The 22,785-nt window shown below is 41.8% G+C and overlaps 1 protein-coding gene and 2 pseudogenes across 1 annotated transcript; all 3 read left to right on the top strand.

Moving 5' to 3' along the window:
* The first annotated feature begins 3,198 nt into the window (after nt 1–3,198).
* Nucleotides 3,199–4,124, top strand: LOC120432818 (annotated as a pseudogene).
* Nucleotides 4,125–6,786: 2,662 nt separating this feature from the next.
* LOC120432817 lies at nt 6,787–10,414 on the top strand (annotated as a pseudogene).
* An 11,019-nt stretch (nt 10,415–21,433) lies between these two features.
* LOC116335289 (odorant receptor 131-2-like) lies at nt 21,434–22,354 on the top strand. Its single transcript, XM_031758945.2, has one exon. The coding sequence runs from the start codon at nt 21,434–21,436 to the stop codon at nt 22,352–22,354; it is 921 nt and encodes a 306-aa protein (XP_031614805.2).
* Nucleotides 22,355–22,785: the final 431 nt, after the last annotated feature.

The raw sequence follows: 22,785 nt of genomic DNA, 5'->3' as shown, positions 1-22,785 counted from the left end.
TAAAGACGTACTTATTAACATCATAACCATACCTTTTTGCCTCTATCAATTGGGCAGCTATTATTACTTAGCTAGCATAAACTAATGCTGTAGAATGAAGGATGACACTTTACTGATGAATTCTCAGGTTTAATGGCAATAAACCCTCAGTCTCAACATAAAAGCTGGGAATGTGTACACAAAAACAGCGTGTAAGTTAAAAATCCATACTCTTACAACCGTAAATGTTTACGACATAAAATAACTTAACCAATGACTCTAAATGATGGTGAAGTATGCCAACTTCACAGATTCTTTTTGATGGTAGCGATCAGGCGGAGACTTTTACTTCCAAAATCAGACGTCTTTATTTGCACTTCATAGTAAAATACAGATGCAACTGGAGACCTAGGTAATTAGCCTACTTCCGCTACGTCTATTGAGGTCTGGCTCACAACCAGAAGTCAACACAACCTTATGGGTTTGGTGTCCCGCCCATCATACCATCCCCTTCAACTGTCCTGCTTCCGGTCTTCATCATCTCAGCACTATAAATAAAATCACCCAAGTTTAAATCTAGCGCTCTAATCTTCTGTACCTACAATGAAAATATATAAAATCATGAGTACATAATCAACATGTGACACAAGCATCCCTTCCCACAATGACAAACTTAACAAATGCCGTTTCTGTCACACAAAATATTTAAAGATGTACTTCTTTACATCATAACCATATCTTTTCGCCTCAAGGGGGCTGCTAATGACAAAATATACTTCCACGGGCTCCGTTACAACACTCTCCTCCAAACTCCCCGATAACTGCACGGACAAAATCCAAAATATTTCAGCTGTCATGGCACTTACCCACTTTTCATTAAATGCTTTAGCAAGACAAAATACAACAACAATACATTTTCCAACTGACTTCTCTTCTCAGTGTTGAATTAGTTATTGGCAATTTTTTTTACCCATATTAGTCACAAATGAGTGTGTTGGAGTAACTTACCTAAGTACAAACAGTGTGTGCAGTGGGACCACAGTGCAATTGAGTTCTAAGCGTCCCAGAAATGACACAGAAAGTCAGATGAGCTGAGGTAGCCACATATCTTTAAAACATTGCTAGCATCCATAAACCTACCAATTGGTCAACCTATATATGGTCATCTCCAAAAGTTGAATCTGTTACGTAGCGTTTGGTGGGAGAAACGTTTCGTCACTCATCCAAGTCAAGTCAAGTCAAGTTGGCTTTTTGTCACTTCAACCATATACAGTTTGTACACAGTGAAGCGAAACAACGTTCCTCCAGGGCCAAGGTGCTACATGCAACATAAATTTACAACATAAATTAACAGAAAAACACTAAACTAGCTAACTAGAGACAGTGGACACTCTTTCAATGATGAGGATGTACACATCCTGGACAGGGAAGAACGCTGGTTTGAGCGCGGAGTCAAGGAGGCCATTTACGTGAAAAGGGAAAGACCATCTCTGAATCGAGGAGGGGGCCTAAGGGTACATCTTTCACCATCTTACAATGCTGTGATTGCAGCCATTCCCCAACACTCTGTGAATGGTACTCATGGCCATTGATCAGTGTTCTTTGATCAGTGGGTTTTGGTCAGTGATTGTTGATCAATGGTCATGGGAATTTGCATAATTATGATTAAGGAACTGACCTCACAGCCCATTGTTCCTTCAGTGGGCTGGTTTCAGTCATTATGCAAATGTACTGTTTATAAGGTTTGGGGAAACCTGCAGTCAGCTGAGACTGAAGAAGTCACTTGGATGAGTGACGAAACGTTTCTCCCACCAAACGCTACGTCCAGATGAACAGATTCAACTTTTGGAGATTTACTTTCCTGGATGATTGAGAATGCATCAAGACCTATATATGGTCAGTTTTAGGATATAAATGTCTTATGTTTTTCATGTCTTACTTACATGTGTTACTAACTTGTGTCTATACAGTTTTAAAAAATCAAAGGCAGAAAAATAAAATGCAAGAAATTTGCTTGTAATTTAAACTTCCTTGTTCATAATAAGCAGATTAAAAGAGACAATGCCGAGGAAAGGAATAAAGGACAATTTTCACTTAATGTCGTGATTTGGCTGCGTAACGGAGGCAGGTCAGGACTCAAATGCAAACTCACGGAGACACGAGGAATAAACTCAAAAGCACTGCTTTATTGCAGGAGTACAGGGAAAACAGAGAACTAAACTAAACTGGGAAATGATTAACTGAAATGCGAGGAAACACAGGGAAACGAAGCCATGAGGGAGGACGCGACACAGAATGGAGGGAGACGCGGACATAAATAAACAGGCGGATAACGAGGGACATGGGAACACACGAGGAACACAGCTGACACAGATAATCATAACGAGACAGGGCAGGAGAAAACACAACATGACGCATACTGATGGGAGACTGTCAAAGTAAAACAGGAAGTACACAGAGGGGCAGACAGGAGGGGAAGAGAGAACACGGAGAGAGCACAGACATAACGGGCTGGGGAAAACATGGAATATAACACAAGGAGGAAAAACGAGACATGGGGACTCAAAGATAAATGGAGGGGGACACACGGGGTAAAGACACGAGGGGAAATCTAATAAACTAAACCAAAAAATGTAGGAACCATGGAATGAATGAAGAACAAAATACAAAAACACAAGGAAACTAAGGGCGCTGGGTCAAAGTGACCCAGGATCATGACACTTAACTGAATACTTCACAAACAGGCCTAGTACCTGTCACAGTAACATTAGTGTTTTTAAGGTTTTTAAGACATAACCCTAAAATAATAGGATGTAGACTTACTTGTCGCACTAACTACAGAATTGATTACCTTCACAGCAAACAACAACTTTTCAGTTCTTTCAGATCTGTTATGTTGACTTTACTGCAAAGTCTCCTGAGTATACCATCAATTACCTATTTAGAGGCATCGATACTGAGGAGAATGGGTACTAGGAGACGATGACAACACAGTAGAAGGAAATTTCATGTATAATTGTTATTCTTAGTTGCTGTAAGCTTCAATTTAATGATGCACAGTCATTTCTCAGAAAACTGCAGGGAACGCAGCAGAAGACATTTGGCTCTGGAACAGAATGGAAGGTTTCTCCACTGGATTTGATTTTGAGTTTTGATTTTTATTAAAAGGAAAAACTTTATTTAACTCTTAGAAGTACTACAAACACATGTTTGCTATCTATGGCAGGTAACAACTCAGTGAATGATGTTTTTTTTCCACGACCAGTCAGCTACCGGGTCATTATTGTAGAGATCCTGGTAATAATTTTTCTTTGCATCAACATGTTGCTCATCGTGATCTTTGTTAAAAAGGAATGCTTTCACACATCTGCACGTTACATCTTATTTTTTGTAACACTGCTGTCAGACAGTGTTTTGTTATTGATGTCAGATATTTTGTTCATATTGACCCATTTTGAAATTGCAATGCCAGTATGGTTGTGTATAACTATCTCTGTTGTTGTACTTCTTTACTTCATTGTCACACCAGTTACTCTGACAGCAATGACTCTGGAGCGCTATGTGGCCATTTGTATGCCCCTGCGTCATGGACAGCTCTGCTCCACACGCAGCACTATGTACTGTATCCTGATCATTCATGGTGTCAGCTCTGGTCCTTGTATAATTATTCTGTCCATGTTCTTTGCTTCTGCCTCACTTAACTTCTACAAGCAATTCATGATATGTACTGTAGATGCGTTTACTCTTTACAGATGGCAGGATCATGTTCGCTCAGCTGTGTATCAATTTTATTTCTTGATTATGGGCATCACTATTGCATACTCATATGTTCAAATAATGAAAGTGGCCAAAGCTGCATCAGGAGAGAAAAAGAAGTTGACACATAAAGGACTCAAAACAGTGATCCTTCATGCTTTCCAGTTGCTGCTCTGTCTCATTCAACTGTGGTGCCCATTCATAGAAATTGCAGTTTTTCAGATTGATTTCAGTTTAATTCTAAATGTCCGATATTTTAACTACATTATGTTTAATATTGCTCCAAGGTGCCTAAGTCCTCTGATCTATGGCCTCAGGGATGAAAATTTTTTTCTTGCACTGAAAAATCTTATGCCTACTTCATCCTGTTCAAAATAAACATAATTTAAGTTACAATAGAAATATAAATGCTGCCATTCATATTTCATAAAACCATACAGGAAAATACTGGTTCAATATGCAATACTACTACTAATAATAATGATATTAATAAATAATGATTATTTTCATAGGCTTCAGCCCCCCGCCCCACAACCCTGAAAAGGATAAGCAGAAGAGAATGGATGTATTAATGTATGGATGATTAAATTATTAGTAGTTTTACAATTTGCTTTCCTGTATATGTTCTGTGAGGCTGCATTTTTTTTTTTATTAAAAAACACTCTGCTTCTTTGTTTTCAGCTACACATCACTGTTGAGGTGCAATTTACACAAAACGCTAAAATCAGAAAGTAAAATAAAATTAAATCTTAAGTGTTTATCTTGTTCTTCCAATAAGGTATTTATTTATTGCAGTGTATCTAAGCTATTTTTCCAAGATAATTTTTTTTCCTGATATAAGATGCTTAATTGTTGAGTTTTCATAATGTTGCAGCTTGATTAGTTTAGCTTGATCTTTTGTTATGAATTGGTGCAACATACTAGCAATTTATCTGAAATTTACATAAGATTGAGTATGTGTAATGCTGGGCATACACTGTGCAATTTTTGGCTCATTTTGAGTTGATTTGTCAGTCGTGCTACCGTTTTGGTGACCGGCCCGATTTTCGCCTTAATCGTGTGTCGTGCATTGTGTAGTGTACGTGGGGTAATGAGAAGCGATTAACACCTCACAACCAGCTCCCGATCATCAATCGCTTGGTCGTAAGAAAATCAAACCTGATTGAAATCCCATCAGCCGTCATGAGGGTGTCACTGCAGCCTCTCACACTGCGCACGCACAAACAAAGAAATGAAAGTGAAAAGACAGGGCAGCACGGCAGTGCAGCGTGTGATCTGGACACAAGCGATCGAGACACAACTTGTAGGACTTTGGCAAGCTCATCTGAGCCTTTTCCATGTGGCCTCACAAAATTATCATGACCACAACAACCGTGAAAATAACTGGATGGACATTGCTGCTCAATCACAGCTGCCTGATCAATGTTTTTCATTAGCAATTTAGCAAAGTTGATGGTGGTGTGTGTGCATGTCTGTGTGAGTGAAAGACAGAGAGGGAGAGACAGGCCTAAACAATATCATTGTAACTTGCTACAGTGGTCCCTCGTTTATTGCAGAAGTTAGGTTCCAAAAGCAACCCGCGATAGGTGAAATCAGTGAAGTAGCCAACTTTTTTTTTTTTTTTACAATAATTATAGATGTTTTTCTGGCTGTAAAACCCCTCACTACACACGTTATAAATTTTTCTTAGACAGGCATGAACATTTTCACACTTTTCTCTCTTGTTTAAATACGCCTAAAGTTCAAACCTTCATAGAAAAATAAGTCCAGTATTATGCAAAATGCTTTGTCGACATTGTTGTGTTTGTGGGGGAGAAAACTTACAAAGATACAGTACAGCACTTCAGTGTCACACTGCTAGCGATCCAAGATTTATGTAAATCTGACAAGCTGAACGCATTCTGTACTGTACAGGAGACCCGGCACGAGATTGATTGACAATCGTCTATATTCAGTCATGACGCAGAACACAATGCACTGTAAAAAAAAAAAAAAAAAAAAAAAGGAAAATCACATACACAAAAATCCGCGAATCAGCGAGGCCGCGAAAGGTGAACCGCTTTATAGCGAGGGACCACTGTATCATGTGATAGGGTAACAAATACACATGCACAAATGTTATATAACAACAAATACAACTTTTATTATTTTATTGCTGTTATGTGAATGGTGAGCAATGATGAAGGTTGGAATAATGTTATTTTGAAAAACATCTTCAGTACTGATCATAATCCATTGAGAAGAATCACAACAAAAATAGTAACGATATTTGACAAGTAAATACATTGTTATTATCATTAATAATAATAATAATAATAATTTCTTTTTTTATTGTATTTATGTGAACAGTATTTACAACAGTAAAACATTCTTAATAATTTTTTAAATTACACTTTTCCATATGCAGAATTATGAGATTGACAGCGCTTGTCTTTTTCTTTCCTCTTTTCCCATATCTCTATTTATTTTAGTCTTGGATAACTGTGCTGTCGTCTGAAACCCACAGCTACCACCACACAAAAACAGTTTCCTGCTATCTTGAGCAAAGCACAGCACAAGGGTGATGCTCAGGGAGCATCTGTGTGTTCTGCAAAGTTTAACACAGTTAGCACAGTTAACACACATATTCGAGCAACCACTTATCGCTCCCTGTCATATTGCCACTTGAAGAGTGTCCAAAAATTATTTTATGTTTTGCACCTAACGCTCCTTAACATACTCTAGATGCTTACCAGTGCACCCAGGAGATGTTTCTTACATAGTTAAGCTCTGGCTGAGCTAGTGACACCTAGGGAGAGACTAGGTGACAACCAAGAACAATTAGGTGACTACTGGAGGGACAGATGTTGACTCAGAAAGTAGTGGTGTGCGATACTGCATATTTTGGTATCGATCCGATACCAAGTAAATACGGGCCAGTATCGCCGATACCAATACCGAAACGATACTTTTCAATAAATAAGGTGGATGCCTCATTGAATTGCTAAATTGCAATTAATTTTCATGACCTTAAGTGTTTTTTGTGATTATTGTGGTGGCTCATGGTCTGCGATGCCGCTGCAGGTGAGATGGACTCACCTTCACTGCATCTACAATGATGCCTCGCCGGCTTAAAACCTGTGCGCTGCTTGTGCTGTTGTTGTTGTTGGTGTTGATGTGTACAGCTGGCAGCAGGAGGGCTGCAGCCGTTGAATGTAGGCTACTGTTACAGTAACCGTGTGATCACTGTAAGGGTGGACAGCGCGTGGCTCGGGGTGAGCCGGAGGCTGGCGCGCCAGCGGGACCTGCCAAGCTGGAGATGGAGGTCGAGGTGCGCGGGGGTCCCGCCACGCCTGAGAAGGGCATGCTGTCCGCTTCGGCCGTCTGCCCAGCTGCCTCTGAGCCCCGGCTCACTTCCACACCTGCTCCGCCGCCTCTGCTTGCCATATGGGTGGCCATCAGGCCAGCTCCCGGGCTGACCACCAGAGTGGACACTTCCCGGTCGCTGGGCCGGGGCATGGGGCGCCAATGGTCTGGGCCGATTCCCTCGCCTGCTCGCGGGGTGGGGTGAAGCCGGCGATGGGGGTATGTGGCAGGACGTGTTCTGCGATGCTGCTGTAGGTTTGGTGGTGGTGATGTGTACGGCTGCCAGCGGGAGAGCTGCAGCCGTTGAATGTACTGTTACAGCAACCGTGTGATTATTGTAAGAATAAATGATGCTGCGAAGCATGAAAATGCCATCAGGTCTGCCGTGGTGGTGATCTTTTTTTTTCTTTGTTAATCTTAAGTGCACGCAAACCAGTAAACAAATTAAAACAAATACTGTTGATAAACTATAATACACAAATTACAATTAAAAATTTCAACAACAAAAACAATTGGTAAAAATATAATTAATATGTAAACAACTTAATAACCCCCAAAGAGTCTAAGTCACGTGACGTGTCAGCGCAACACCGAAACATAAGGGGGGGGGGTGGAGGCAAAGTGTGCCTGCTGTCCGCTGACACAGGAGCGGTGAGTCCAGCGACCTGGCTGTTTCTGTCTTGCCGAAAGCGCAGCATAGCAAAGAAGCAGAACTCAAAGTAAAGAATCGATCTAACCAGGCTAGTATCGATCCGATACCGATGCCGACTTGGGATCGATACTATCGATATTTGGATCGATCCGCCCACCACTACCAGAAAGACGACTCTAGGGGCAGGGAGGGTTAGCTCCCTGGTCTGCAGTTTTTGTGTGAAGCACCCTAACAAGCTATGGAAAGCCCTAAAGAGAGATACCCCAGGAGACTCAAGGTTAATGACCAATGCAATGGATAGGACTATGAGTAAGACATGTTTCTGCGGCAAGCTGTGCAAAAACCAGCGTGGTCTAAAGGTCCATCAGGCGAAAATGAAATGTTTGGAGCAGGAAAGTGAGATTCAACGCACAGGTCCTGAACCCGGTGAGACGCAGTAGCAGCCCGGCCAAGAGCCAGGAGGCGCCCCCACAGAGCCCAGTCCTTCCACACACCGGAGTCTTCCAATCCAAATAGAGTAGTTCCACAGCAGTGGATTAGGTGGCCCCCAGCCAACAGACAGTGCAAGTGGCAGAAGTTTGATGAGGATGTGGCCAACATCATACAAGCCATAGCCAAAAGAGATGCTGATAGCAGGCTTGAAGCAAAGACCACCATCATAGTCAGCTATGCCTCAGAAAGGTTCGGCTTGACTACAAAGGCTAACACCAAGACCCCCTATATCAGGAATTGCAACGCCACGAAGATCCATCAACTGCATCAGGAGCTTCGAAGCCTTAAGAAGCAGTTCAAGACAGCTGATGTGGAGGAGAAGCAAGCTTTAGAGGAACTGCAGAACATCTTGCGGAAAAAGCTGATAATCCTCCGCAGAGCAGAGTGGCACAGGAGACAGGGAAGAGATAGAGCCAGGAAATGAGCAACTTTTACTGCTAATCCCTTTCACGTTTCAAAACTACTGCTTGGGGACAAGCGCAGTGGCCAGTTGGAGTGCTCAAGAGAGGAGGTGAATCACTTCCTTCAAGACATCATTAATGACCCACAGAGGGAACAAGACTTGAGACCTAATGAAGCTCTCATCAACCCCATCTCACCATCAGCAGAGTTTAAACTGATGGAGCCAAGTTTGAAGGAGGTGTGTGAGGTCATCAAGGCAGCCTGCTGAGCATCCTCCCGAGGTCCCAGTGGCATACCCTACCTACCTTGTGCATAAGCGCTACCCAGAGCTGCTCCGACACCTGTGAAAGATCTTAAAGGTTATATGGCAGAGAGGGAGAGTTGCTGTGGAGGTGCGCAGAGGGAGTCTATATTCTCAAAGAGGTGGACTCGAAAAACATCAACCAGTTTTGGAGCATCTCACTATTGAGCGTGGTGGGGAAGGGTTTTTTTTTTAGCACTGACCTAGTTTCTTCCTCAAAACAACTACATTGATCCATTAGTTCATGAAGGGAGGATCCCAGGAGCATGCTCTACACTTCCACCATGTTCCTAGCAAGATCAAGGATATTGGATTATTAGATTATTAAAATGGCCTGTATTTGTATAGCACTTTACTAGTCCCTAAGGACCCCAAAGCGCTTTACACATCCAGTCATCCAACCATTCACACACACATTCACACTGTAGGCACAGCCACCCTGGGGCGCACTGACAGAGGCAAGGCTGCCGGACACTGGCGCCACCGGGCTCTCTGACCACCACCACCAGTAGGTGAAGTGTCTTGCCCAAGGACACATTGACCGAGACTGTCCAAGCCGACAACCTTCCGATTACAAGGCGAACTCCCAACTCTTGAGCCACGATCGCCCCTATTAGGACAATTTCAAGTCTGAAGTCACCTCTGGGTCAGTGACTTCAGGCTGGCTTTGCCTTGTGAAAGGAATAATAACAGGCTGTACCATCTCAGTTACGCTCTTTACTCTGGCAGTGAACATGGTGGTGGAGTGTCGAGGGCAGCTAACTAGGCCAGTGTGGCAACAGTGCTAACCACCATGTCACCGTGCTGGGATGAGTTTCAAACCTTCCAATTCAAGATCTATGGAGCTGAAGAAGGGTAAGGTGACGGACAAGTTCTGGTTTTCAATCTCAAGAACCATAATCCCATCCATAATGGAGTAACCAGTCAAGAGCTTGGGAAAGCTCTTTGACTCCAGCCTGAAAGACTCTGCTGCCACCCAGAAGGCAAATGAGGAGCTGAGGGCGTGGCTCACTGAGGTAGAGAAGTCCAGCCTGCCTGGAAGATTTAAAGCCTGGATCTACCAGCATTCCATCCTGCCTCGAATCCAGTGGCCTCTGCTTGTCTACACAGTCCCAATAACTAATGTGGAATCCCTTGAACAGAAGATCAGCGGCTTTCTTCGCAAGTGGCTGGGTCTTCCCCACAGCCTCACCAGCACTGCTTTGTATGGGGCAAGCAACATCTTGCAGTTCCCCTTCAGCGGTCTCACAGTTGGCAAGGTGGCATGCACAAGAGAAGCCCTACAGTACAGAGATTCTAAAGACTGCAAGGTGGCATCTGCAGGCATTGAGGTAAGGACAGGAAGAAAGTGGAAGGCCGAGAAGGCAGTTGAGGAGCCAGAGTCACGCCTAAAGCAGAAGACACTGGTGGGGGTCTTAACAACAGGGAGAGCAGGCTTGGGGTATTTCCCAAAGTCCCAGGTCAGCAGGGCACAGGGAAAGAGGTGACACCAGCTACTCCACGAAGGGGTCCGAGTAGGTGAGGAGGAGGAGCGAGTTAACAGGGTCATAGGACTTAGGGAGCGTGTGTCTCACCCCTGTGAATAAGTCTCCCTCCCTGGCTTTCGGGTGGCGCTGTCACTTGGTGTTCACTCTCTTTGCGGTAGAGTATCACTTCCTGTTTCAACACACAGTGGTGTTTTTGAGTAGCCTCCCTGCATAGCAATTTAATTAAAAACTTTTAGATAACTTCTGTTTTCATAGTATAATCTTCACGTGCTTCATCCGAAGCACACTCTGTGTACTCACTCCCTATTTTATAGCCAAAGTATTCACTCACTGTGTCTTTACTGTTTTGCTAGCTTAGCTTAGCTCGTAGCTGACTCGCTAGCAGCTTGGCCTCTTCACCTGTCCCTCCTGCACTTTCCTGCTCATTGTGTCAGATGTTTAGTTACTCCTTGCCCTCCTTTAGCTAGGGTGACCATATTTTGATTTACAAAAAAGAGGACCCTTGGCCCAGTCATGAAGAACTTTAATAATACTGTTTGCTTAAAGAAAATTTTAACATATTTAAATGATGCCTTCTCTGTGCGGTTAATGAATGGTGAAACAAAAATGTCATATAGGCTTTTACAAGTAAACAAGGGGAAAAAAATTACTTAAAACCTCTGGAATTAAATAATGGTACAGAAATAAAGGCGCATCTGTATAAGAACAATTACCAGTACCGGGACGGTATGAGGGAAATTTCTTTTGCAGTTTGTCTGAAAAGCTGCAGTTGCGCTTTGGCATCTTTTAAACATCACCAGGCGCGATGCAGTGCTGTCTGTCCCGTCTGTGAGCGCAGAACAACAACTCACAAAGCAGCAGCTCGGGGATGAGATCACACATATGGGTCCTCTCTAGGAAAACCCAGACATTTTCATCAATCTTGAAAATCCCCCTGGACAGAACGTGAAAAGTGGACATGTCCGGGGAAAAGAGGACGGTTGGTCACCGTACTTTAGCAGCAATGATACTTGTAACAAGGCGGTGCAGCCGGAAATAGCGTAGGCCCCGCTAGCTGTTCCCCGGCAGCCTCCAAGCAGCTGGGGAAAGAGGGCGGCTGGGTGACGTGAGGACGAAGCATAGTCTTAAACAGAAGCCCCAGGTACACCACCAACCTATTCATATGTCTAACCGTTTTTCCCCACTCGGCGACACACCAGCCAGGGGACAAACTCTGGGAGTTGGTGTTTCTGTTCTCAGACATGTGAAGCTAGAGACACCAGCAACCATAGTCAATTGTCTTCCGGGAGCCAGAGCAGGCAACACTGAGGGAAATTTAAAACTGCTGGCTAAGGGTAAATGTAAATTCAGTAAAATTATAATTCACGTCGGCAGTAATGATACCCGGTTACGTCAATCGGAGGTCACTAAAATCAATATTGAATCAGTGTGTAACTTTGCCAAAACAATGTACTCCTCTGTAGTTTTCTCTGGTCCCCTCTCCAATCACACCAGGAGTGACATGTTTAGCCACATGTTCTCCTTAAATTGCTGGCTGTCTGGGTGGTGTCCAAAAAACGATGTGGGATTCATAGATAATTGGGAAACTTTCTAGAGTAAACCTGGTCTTGTTAGGAGAGACGGCATCCATCCCACTTTGGATGGATGCTGAACAAATTTATTAAACCCCCCAAAATATGACTATCCAGAGTTGGGACCAGGAAGCAGAGTTGCAGTCTTAGGCTATGTTCACACTGCAGGTCTTAATGCTCAATTCTGATTTTTTGATCAAATCCGATTTTTTTCTCTGCGTGTTCACACTACGAATAAAATGCGACAGCAAATGCGCTCTAGTGTGAACGCTCAAAGCAGCCCGCATGCGCAAAAGAAGATGTCACATACAACGCGCTCTGTTTAGACCCAGAGCAAACATATCCGATCATGATCGGATATGGGTCGCATAGGGTCAAAAAAATCGGATTTGATGCGCTTTCGCCTGCAGTGTGAACGTAGCCTTACATGCCTCTCTTCTCTCCTCCTATTACCCCCCACAAAAACCCTTCTCCACAGAGACTGTGTCAGCTCCCAAACATACAAAAAACAAACTAAAAACCAGCAACGAAAAACACAACTTAAACATAAAAAATCACAATGAAAGAACAATACAGTATCCACATCTGAACCAAAGAGTAAAACAGTGAAATGTGGATTATTAAACATTAGGTCTCTCTCCTCCAAGTCTCTGTTAGTACATGACTCAATAATTGATCAACAAATCGATTTACTCTGCCTTACAGAAACCTGGTTGCAGCAGGATGATTATGTTAGTTTAAATGAGTCAACACCCCTGAGTGACTCTAACTACCAGAAATCTCGAAGCACAGGCCGAGTGTGGCAGCAATTTTTCACACCAGCCTATTAATCAACCAAAGATCAAGAAAGACTTTTAATTTATTTGAAAGCCTGATGCTTAGCCTTGCCCACCCCAGCTGTAAAACTCAAAAACTAGTCTTATTTGTTATCATCTATCGTCCACCTGGGCCTTACACAGAGTTTCTGTCTGATTTCTCAGACTTTTTATCTGATTTAGTGCTCAGCTCAGATAAAATAATTATTGTGGGTGATTTTAACATCCATGTAGATGCTAAAAATGACAGCCTCAACACAGCATTTAATCTGTTATTAGACTCAATTGACTTCTCTCAAAATGTAAAAGAACCCACTCACCACTTTAATCACACTCTAGATCTTGTTTTAACATATGGCATAGAAACTGAACATTTAACAGTATTTCTTGAAACCGCTCTCTTGTCTGATCATTTCCTGATAACATTTACATTTACAATAATTGATTACACAGCAGTGGGGAGTAGACTTCATAACAGTAGATGTCTTTCTGAAAGTGCTGTAATTAAATTTAAGAATATTATCCACCCAAAATTATCATCTTCAATGCCCTGTACCAACATAGAGCAGAGCAGCTACCTGAACGCTACTCCAACAGAGGTCGATCATCTTGTTAATAATTTTACCTTCTCACTACGTATGACTCTTGATACTGTAGCTCCTGTGCAAACTAAGGCCTCAAATCAGAAGTACCTGACTCCTTGCTATAATTCACAAACATGTAGCCTGAAGCAGATAACTCGTAAGCTGGAGAGGAAATGGCGTGTCACAAATTTAGAAGATCATCATTTAGCCTGGAGAAATAGTTTATTGCTTCTGACACATGGAAGTGAATTCTTGAAAGGGTAGTTGTTAAACAGCTAAAAGATTATCTGCAGAGGAATGGCTTATTTGAAGAGTCTCAGTCAGGTTTCAGAGCTCATCACAGCACAGAAACAGCTTTAGTGAAGGTTATAAATGATCTTCTTATGCCTTCTGACAGTCGTCTCTGTGCTTGTCCTGCTAGACCTCAATGCAGCGTTCGATACTGTTGACCATAATATTCTATTAGAGATCGATTAAAACATGCTGTAGGTATTACAGGTACTGCACTGCAGTGGTTTGTATCATATCTATCTAATAGACTGCAATTTGTTCATGTAAATGGAGAGTCCTCTTCACACGCTGAGGTTAATTATGGGGTTCCACAGGGTTCAGTGCTAGGACCAATTCTGTTTACATTATATGTGCTTCCCTTAGGCAGTGCCATCAGAAGACAGTGTACATTTTCACTGCTATGCTGATGACACCCAGCTCTATCTATCTATGAAGCCAGATAACATACACCAATTAGTTACAATGTAGGAATGTCTTAAAGACATAAAGACCTGGATGGCCACTAACTTTCTGCTCCTTAACCCTTTAAGACCTACCACAGAAGCAAGTCTGCCATAGCTTATCTTTATATTTTTACATGCTGTAGTGCCATTTGAGGGAGCATTTCAAGTTGCTATACATCAATACAACCAATATAACCCAAATTTTAATAATATGCATGCATTAAGTTCATAGTAACTACATAAATTGCAAAAAAAAAATTTAATAAACTAAAAAAAATTGAAAATCATTTTTGTTTTTTTGTTCAACGTAACTTTATTCTTTCATGAGTTATTTACAAGTTTCTGACCACTTATAAAATGTGTTCAATGTGCTGCCCATTGTGTTGGATTGTCAATGCAACCCTCTTCTTCCACTCTTCACACACTGATAGCAACACCGCAGGAGAAATGCCACCATAGACAATTGCCTTCAGATGACCCCAAAGATAAAAGTCTAAGGGGGTCAGATCGGGAGACCTTGGGGGCCTGTCATAGCTCAGAGGCCCGTGGCGTGGAATGGACTCAGGCACAGAACCAAAGACCGGAAGCTCGAAGTGATTTGCGAAAACAAAAACTTTTATTTACACGTGTTCCTAACATAAATATTCAAGACAGAAAACAAGATTAAGCTTGGTGCAAAAAGCGTGGTGTCTGTGAGGTGCGGGGCTAAGGCGAGCATGGAACAGTCAGGTCACTAAACTGCTGAGACTGGAGTGGGGCTGGTGGAAGCTGTGGCAGACCAGGGCACTGAAACGTAGGAGAGGAAAATCAGAACAGTCCAAGGAGTTGTGAGTGTTTCTCCATTTGACAAGCTGGGATGGCTTTCGTGTTCGCAGGCGGGGATTAGCTGGAGGTGGAGGCGAGGCGAGGTCCAGGCGAGTGCTGAGTCCAATACAGGTATGCAGGGAGGCAGGCAGGTGTGAATGGCAGTTTGTCTGAAAAGGATTATGCAGCACCTGACCGGAATCCAGGAGCGAGGCTATGGCAGGGTTTGGAATGATGAGTCCAGGTACCGACTAGGAGACAGGAAGAGAGAGGTAAGTAATGCACACTGATAAATACACAGGAACATGAGGCTGTGAACTAACTGAGGTTAGCAGACGATCTGGCGAAGACTCATTGTGTGCGCTGCTCCTAAATACTGCCAGAATAATTGCCTGCAGCTGAGGAACGGGGAGGGGCAGGAAGGGCTCCACCCAGAGGAGGAGAGCTGATGCTGTGGAAAGTTACTCAGGCCCGCCCAGACCATGACAGGGCCATTCAACTGGCCCATGACGACCAATCCACTTTCCAGGAAACTGTTCATCTAGGAATGCTCAGACCTGGCACCCATAATGTGGTGGTGCACCATCTTGCTGGAAAAACTCAGGGAACGTGCCAGCTTCAGTACATAAAGAGGGAAACACATCATCATGTAGCAATTTCAAATATCCAGTGGCTTTGAGGTTTCCATTGATGAAGAATGGACCCACTATCGTTGTACCCTATATACCACACCAAACCATCACTTTTGTTGTTCCGACAATCTTGGAGGGATCCATCCAATGTGGGTTAGTGTCAGACCAATAGCGGTGGTTTTGTTTGTTAACTTCACCATTCACATAAAAGTTTGCCTCATCACTGAGCAAAATCTACTGCGTGAACTGAGGGTCCTGTTCCAGTTTTTGTTTTGCCCATTCTGCAAATTCTGTGCGCCGATCTTGGTCATCCTCATTGAGATGCTGCAGTAGCTGGAGTTTGTAAGGGTGCCATTTGTGAGTAGCTAATATCCGCCGAAGGGATGTTCGACTAATGCCACTCTCCAGTGACGTGCGGTGAGTGCTACGCTGTGGGCTCTTGCTGAATGAAGCTAGGACAGCCACTGATGTTTCTTCATTAGTGACAGTTTTCTTGCGTCCACATTTTGGCAAATCTAACACTGAACCAGTTTCACGAAACTTAGCAAGCAGTTTGCTAACTGTAGCATGGGAGATGGGTGGTTTCGTAAGTTTTAAGTAGGTGTAGTAGATTGAAATATTTGTTTTATACATTTTACATAGAAGTCAAGATCATTACACACAGGATGGCCTTAGCCTGGTTGGTTGCTTAAGTTGAGGTCAACTAAGGTTCAGAAAGCAGATGCAAACTCTGCACGTACAGACAGACAAATAGTGAGAGGTCATGACACGTACGCAGTACACAGCATGCACGCGCCCCTGCACGTGCACACACACCCAGATATAAACTCTTACCTACTAAATGAGTTTTAGACTGCAAAGTGGTGCCTGTATGAGTGACATTTTGTACAGGAAGTGCACCTGATGTCCTAGGAGATAAGCGACAGCGAGGATGGAGACAGGAAGCATCAGCCGTCGACACGAAGATGATGTTCTATGTTAAAAGTCATTGTGGTTTTGGAGTGACGTATGCTTTGTTTAAATCTGCCTAGTAACAGGAAAAGGGGCTGTACTATCTTAACCCCATAAAACAGTTGTCTGAATATGATAAAGACAGTTCAACACTGATTGGGTTGTTGAACTCACACATGTGTAATTCATTAAAATGCCGTCTAAATTGCACACGCCTGGATCTGTGGTTATTTATGGATTCTTCTCTCAACATTGAACCCTAACATTGTCTTGCATTGAAATCTGCTGCAATGATCCGGTTACTGCGTTCACCAGATATCAACACAATTTCGATCCGCTCCTCACGTGTGTTAACCTCTTCGACATGTCAATGGCTGTGAACAAAGAGAAACTTGTAAATAACTCATGAAAGAATAAAGTTACGTTGAAACCAAGCACACCATTGTTTTTCTTGTGACATTACCAATAAGTTTGATGTGTCACATGGCCCTCTTCCTATTGAAAAAACAAAGTTGTATCCAAGATGGCCGACTTCTAAATGGCCACCATGGTCACCACCATCTTGAGGAGTTTGCTCCCACATATACTAATGTGCCACAAACAGGACTTTAATATCACCAACCATTCCCATTTTATTACACTGTATCCATATAAATGGCCCACCCTGTAGTTAGAGAAATTTAAGAGGTTTATCCCTCAAAACTGTAAATACAAAAAAGTTGCACGAAATAGTTTCCAACCATTGGAAATTTATTTTGAGTGTCTTCATAGTTTTATTTTTGAGATACTCCAATTTTTACATACTGCAGGAAAAAGGAAAATAAATATTATAATGCAAATTTGCAAAAAACAGCATGTGCATCAAAATAAACTATTTCCAGCAGTGCAATTTGAGTTCTAAGCATCCCAGAAACGATACAGAAAACCATGAAGTCAAACATAACTTAACAAACATAACACCAGTATAGGCTTATAAGGCCCTGAAGGTAAAAACGACATTTTCCGCGAAAATGACATCACTTCCGGTTTCAGGCAGATAATGGCGGACACGCGATAGTTCGCACTGACATCTATTTCAATGTAGGAAGTATTATGAACAGCTGATCGGATCGACAAAATGTGTTTCTGGAATATTATGTTTTTGTTGCTGCAAGTGCTTTTCATGCAATTTTTGCAAAGCTATACGTGGAAGGAAACCGTGACCTAGGGTAAGCTGATGGCATAAGATGTAAGTACAACTCGTCCGTTTTATATGCAAACAAAATTATTGCGCTAGCTTACGTGGTTCCAGTTCTACAGTGATTTTAAAATAGTTATGCAAAACGGAGCGTGCCCGCTCCGTCCGGTTTTAAAGGGTTAATTCAGATAAAACTGAGGTTATTGTACTTGGCTCTGAAAATCTTAGAAATGTGGTATCTCAGCAGATTCTTACTTTGGATGACATTACCTTGGCCTCCACTAACACTGTGAGGAACCTTGGAGTGATTTTTGACCAGGATATGTCCTTCAATGCACATATTAAACAAATATGTAGGACTGCCTTCTTCCATTTGCGCAACATCTCTAAAATTAGAAATATGCTATCTCAGAGTGATGCTGAAAATGATTTCATGATTTACTACTTCTAGGATGGACTACTGTAATTCATTATTATCAGGAAGTCCTAAAAACTCCCTGAAAAGCCTTCAGTTAATCCAAAATGCTGCAGCAAGAGTACTGACAGGGATTAGAAAGAGAGAGCATATTTCCCTTGTATTGGCTTCCCTTCATTGGCTTCCTGTTAAATTCAGAATTGAATTCAAAATTCTGCTCCTCACATACAAGGTCTTAAATAATCAGGCCCCATCTTGTCTTAATGACCTTGTAGTACCATATCACCCCATTAGAGCACTTCGCTCTCGCATGGCAGGCTTACTTGTTGTTCCTAGCGTATTTAAAAGTAGAATGGGAGGGAGATCCTTCAGTTTTCAGGCCCCTCTTCTATGGAACCAGCTTCCAGTTTGGATTCGGGAGACAGACACTATCTCTACTTTTAAGATTAGGCTTAAAACGTTCCTTTTTGCTAAAGCATATAGTTAGGGCTGGATCAGGTGACCCTGAATCCTCCCTTAGTTATGCTGCAATAGGCATAGGCTGCTGGGGGACTCCTTTTCAGTCACCTTTTTCACACACTATGTGTTAATCGACCTCTCTGCATTGAATCATACCTGTTATTAATCTCTGTCTCTCCTCCACAGCATGTCTTCTATCCTGTCTTCCATCTCTCAACCCAATCGGTTGCAGCAGATGGCCGCCCCTCCCTGAGCCTGGTTCTGCCGGAGGTTTCTTCCTGTTAAAAGGGAGTTTTTCCTTCCCACTGTCACCAAAGTGCTTGCTCATAGGGGGTCATATGATTGTTGGGTTTTTCTCTCTATCTATTATTGTAGAGGAGGTACTGGTCCTTGTGTGTTGGCTTCTGGTAAACTTCAATGTTGAGGTTGCCATTCTCTTCAATGCGCACGGCACAGTCCAGGAAAGGCAAACTTGGTGAACCTGGTGAACTTGATGTTTTTATCCACAGCGTTAATGTGAGCAGTGAAAGATTCCACTTCTTGTGTTTTGATTTTGACCCAGATGTCGTCTACATATCTGTACCAGTGGCTAGGTACTCTCCCTTTAAAAGAGCCAAGAGCCTTTCTTTCCACTTCCTCCATGTAAAGGTTGGCTACAATAGGTGACACCGGGGAGCCCATGGCACATCCATGTTTTTGTCTGATGACACCCAGTTTGTGCCCCAATGGCTGATGAGAGTCAAACCTTAAATACTGATCTGTATCGTAGGTTTACAGTACACATCAGCCTTTAAATGTCCCCCATTACCGATGGAAATCTCAGAGTCTAAGAAGGCTAACATGGCACTTTTTATATCCTCCCTGTTGAATTTGATGTGTTGGTCCACCGAGTTCATATAATCCGTGAATTGTGGTACATACTGAGATTTGATTTTCACCTAGGTATCCACCACATACCTGAACCAATGACTTGGTGATTTTCCAGGGTAGGATAAATTAGCCCTCTTTTCCACTTCTTCCATGTACAAGTTGGCCGCAATGGGTGAAACTGGGGAACCCATGTTTCTGCCTGTGGTACTGACCCTTGTGTGTGAAATAGGTGGAATTAAGACACAGTTCCAAAAGCAAACACACCTGGTCGGTGCTGAGAGTGGTCCTGTTGCTGAGGTTGGGGTCATCCTGTAATCTTTTATGGACTACCTCCAACGCTTCAGCGACTAGAACGCAAGTGAAGAGAGATGTAACATCATGCAAGGCCATTGTTTCACCTGCTTCCATAATGACATCTCTCACCTTCTCAACAAAATCCAAGGTGTTCTGGATGTGGTGTTCAGAGCTGTCTACCAACATGTTGAAGCTTGAAGTCAGAAACTTTGAGATGTTATAGTTGACCAAGTTTATCATACAGACAATTGCTCTTAAAGGAACACGCTATTTGTGTAAACCATTCAGATTTGGTGTAGATTCCCCTTGGTATAGCCTGTGGTATGAGGTCTGGTCAGTAGCATTGTCTTGTTCTAACTAATTGTTCTAACTGACCTCCCAGCCCATTGTTCATTCAGTGGGCTGGTTTCAGTTATTGTGCAAATGTACTGTTTATAAGGTTGGGGGGACCTGGAGTCAGCTGAGACTGAAGAAGTCACTTCGATGAGTGATGAAACCTTTCTCCCACTGAAAACACTATGTTCAGATGAACAGAATCAACCTTTTGGGATAGTCTGTACAGACTTTTCCACATCTATAGTATTTTGCCGCATCCTATAATAGAAAGCATACATGCTATGGAAAGTTGTTTTTTTTTTTTTTTTTTAGCTTTCAGCATTTCAGGGTTGAGATCTAGAGTTATACTGGGCTACTGCAGCAAATTTGCTGGAATGCCATGGCATGTGGCATGCTTCATGTTGAATATTATCACAATAAAACTGAACAATTTAAAAAATGAATTAGTATCTGAAACAAGCAAGCAAGCAAGCAAGCAAGCAATTTATATAGCACTTTCAGATCAGCCCCCAGCTGAACACAAAGTGCTGTACACTTGACATGCCAAAGTGATACATTGAACATGTTAAAAAATAAGAAAAATAATAATATAAAAATAAATAAAATATATATATAAAAATGATTATTAAAATGACATTAAAATAAATAAAATTAGCATAAATAGCAAAGACAATAATAAAATAGTATAAAATGATGATGAGAATTACATTTAAAACAATAAAATCAGCACATTAGATCAAAACAATAAAATCAATAAAATCGGGTCAGACTGTGTCATATGCCAAGGAGTAAAATGGGTTTTAAGATGTGTTTTAAAAGTGGACAGTGAAGGGCCTCTCTAATGTGCTGGGGCAGATTGTTCCACAGATTAGGAGCAGCAATAGAGAAGGCCCTGTCCCCTCTGAGCTTCCTCAGAGGGGACAGAGAAGAAACAGAGAAGACATTTTTTTTTTTAACTAATTTACAGTGCTGTGCATGCAGTAAATACCTTAAAAGAGGCAATACGTTTTGATTGATTATTATTTGTTGCAGACATATCAGGGTAGGAATATACAAATGTAAAATAACAAGATATACTCATTCTCCTTAGCAATAACTATGGCAGTTAAAGTCTGAACATGCAACAACGTTTTTAGAACTTTCAGAACCAGACTTCACTGTAGAGTCTCTTGAGTTCTCCATCTATCATTGATGTGGAGCCATCAAGGGGAATGGCTGCTAAGGGAAGATGATGACACCATCTCACAACTAGAGTTTCATATGACCTTTAAATTAATGTTCCACAGTCAACTCTCAGAAAACCAGAACAGGAAACCTGAAAAGAATAAGTCTTATATTGAATAATGACACTCTGATGGTCTCTTAGAAGTGCTCTTTATGGCAGGTAACAACACACTAATTTGTGTGTTTTTGCACCGACCATTGACTGACCGGGTAATGACTGTGCAAATCCTGGTAATAATCTTTCTTTGTATAAACATGTTGCTCATTGTGACCTTTTTTAAAAAGGAATCGTTTTACACATCTGCTCGCTACATTTTATTTTTTGTCACATTACTGTCAGACAGCTTTTTGTTAATCACGACCGACATCCTACTTATCTTAACCAATTTCCGATGTTCAGTACAAGTTTGGTTGTGTATAATTATCTGTCTTTTTGTGATTGTGTATTCTATTGTCACACCAGTTACTCTGACAGCAATGACTCTGGAGTGCTATGTAGCCATTTGTATGCCCCTTCGTCATGGACAGCTGTGCTCCACACGCAGCACTATGTATTGTATCCTCATAATCCATGGCCTCAGCTCTGGGCCATGCATTGTTATTATTTCCATGTTCTTTGCTACTGCTTCAATTAGCTTCTACAGTCAATACACAATTTGCTCTGTTGAAATGTTTATGCTTTATAGATGGCAGGATCATGCTCGCTCAGCTGTAAGTCAGTTTTATTTCATGATTATGGGCATCACTATTGCATTCTCATATGTTCAAATAATGAAAGTGGCCAAAGCTGCATCAGGAGAGAATAAAAGGTCAACACAAAAAGGAGTGAGAACAGTGATCCTTCATGGTTTCCAGCTGCTTCTCTGTCTTGTTCAGCTGTGGACCCCATTCATAGAAAGTGCAGTCCTTCAGATTGATTTCAGTTTATTTCTAAATGTCAGATACTTTAACTATGTATTATTTAGTCTCACTCCAAAATGTCTGAGTCCTCTAATCTATGGGCTCAGAGATGAACATTTTTTTCTTGCACTGAAAAATCTTATGTCTGCTTCATCCTATTCAAAACAAACATAATTTGACAAGTTACATCAACAATAAATAATAATATTTATATTTATCAAAGAATAAAGCAAATAACTGGTTGAATGTACAAGAATAACTCTGATTGTATTGATAGCAAGTAATAGTTAACTTTACATAGTTAGAACAAGCAGAAATCTGTAGTTTTGTGTCTTTCTGTCTTATATGTGTGTTACATTTACTAAAACACATTGTTTCTGTCTATTAAGTCACAAACTATTTACTAGGCAAATTTTACACTGAAGTTTTAAAGTAAAAGTTAAACAGATAATAGGGTTATTTGATACAGTTTACTGTAGAGTATTTATGCAAAATGTGCCAGAATAAATAGATTAAAAGGTATTGATAACGTTTTCCATACATATATACTCAGATATACTGAGAGGCTAAATAAAGCTAAACTTCTTATTGCATGTGTAAAAAAA

Source organism: Oreochromis aureus, linkage group 14 (genome assembly GCF_013358895.1).
Source record: "Oreochromis aureus strain Israel breed Guangdong linkage group 14, ZZ_aureus, whole genome shotgun sequence".
NCBI lineage: Eukaryota > Metazoa > Chordata > Actinopteri > Cichliformes > Cichlidae > Oreochromis > Oreochromis aureus.
This window is presented reverse-complemented; position numbering and strand designations above follow the sequence as displayed.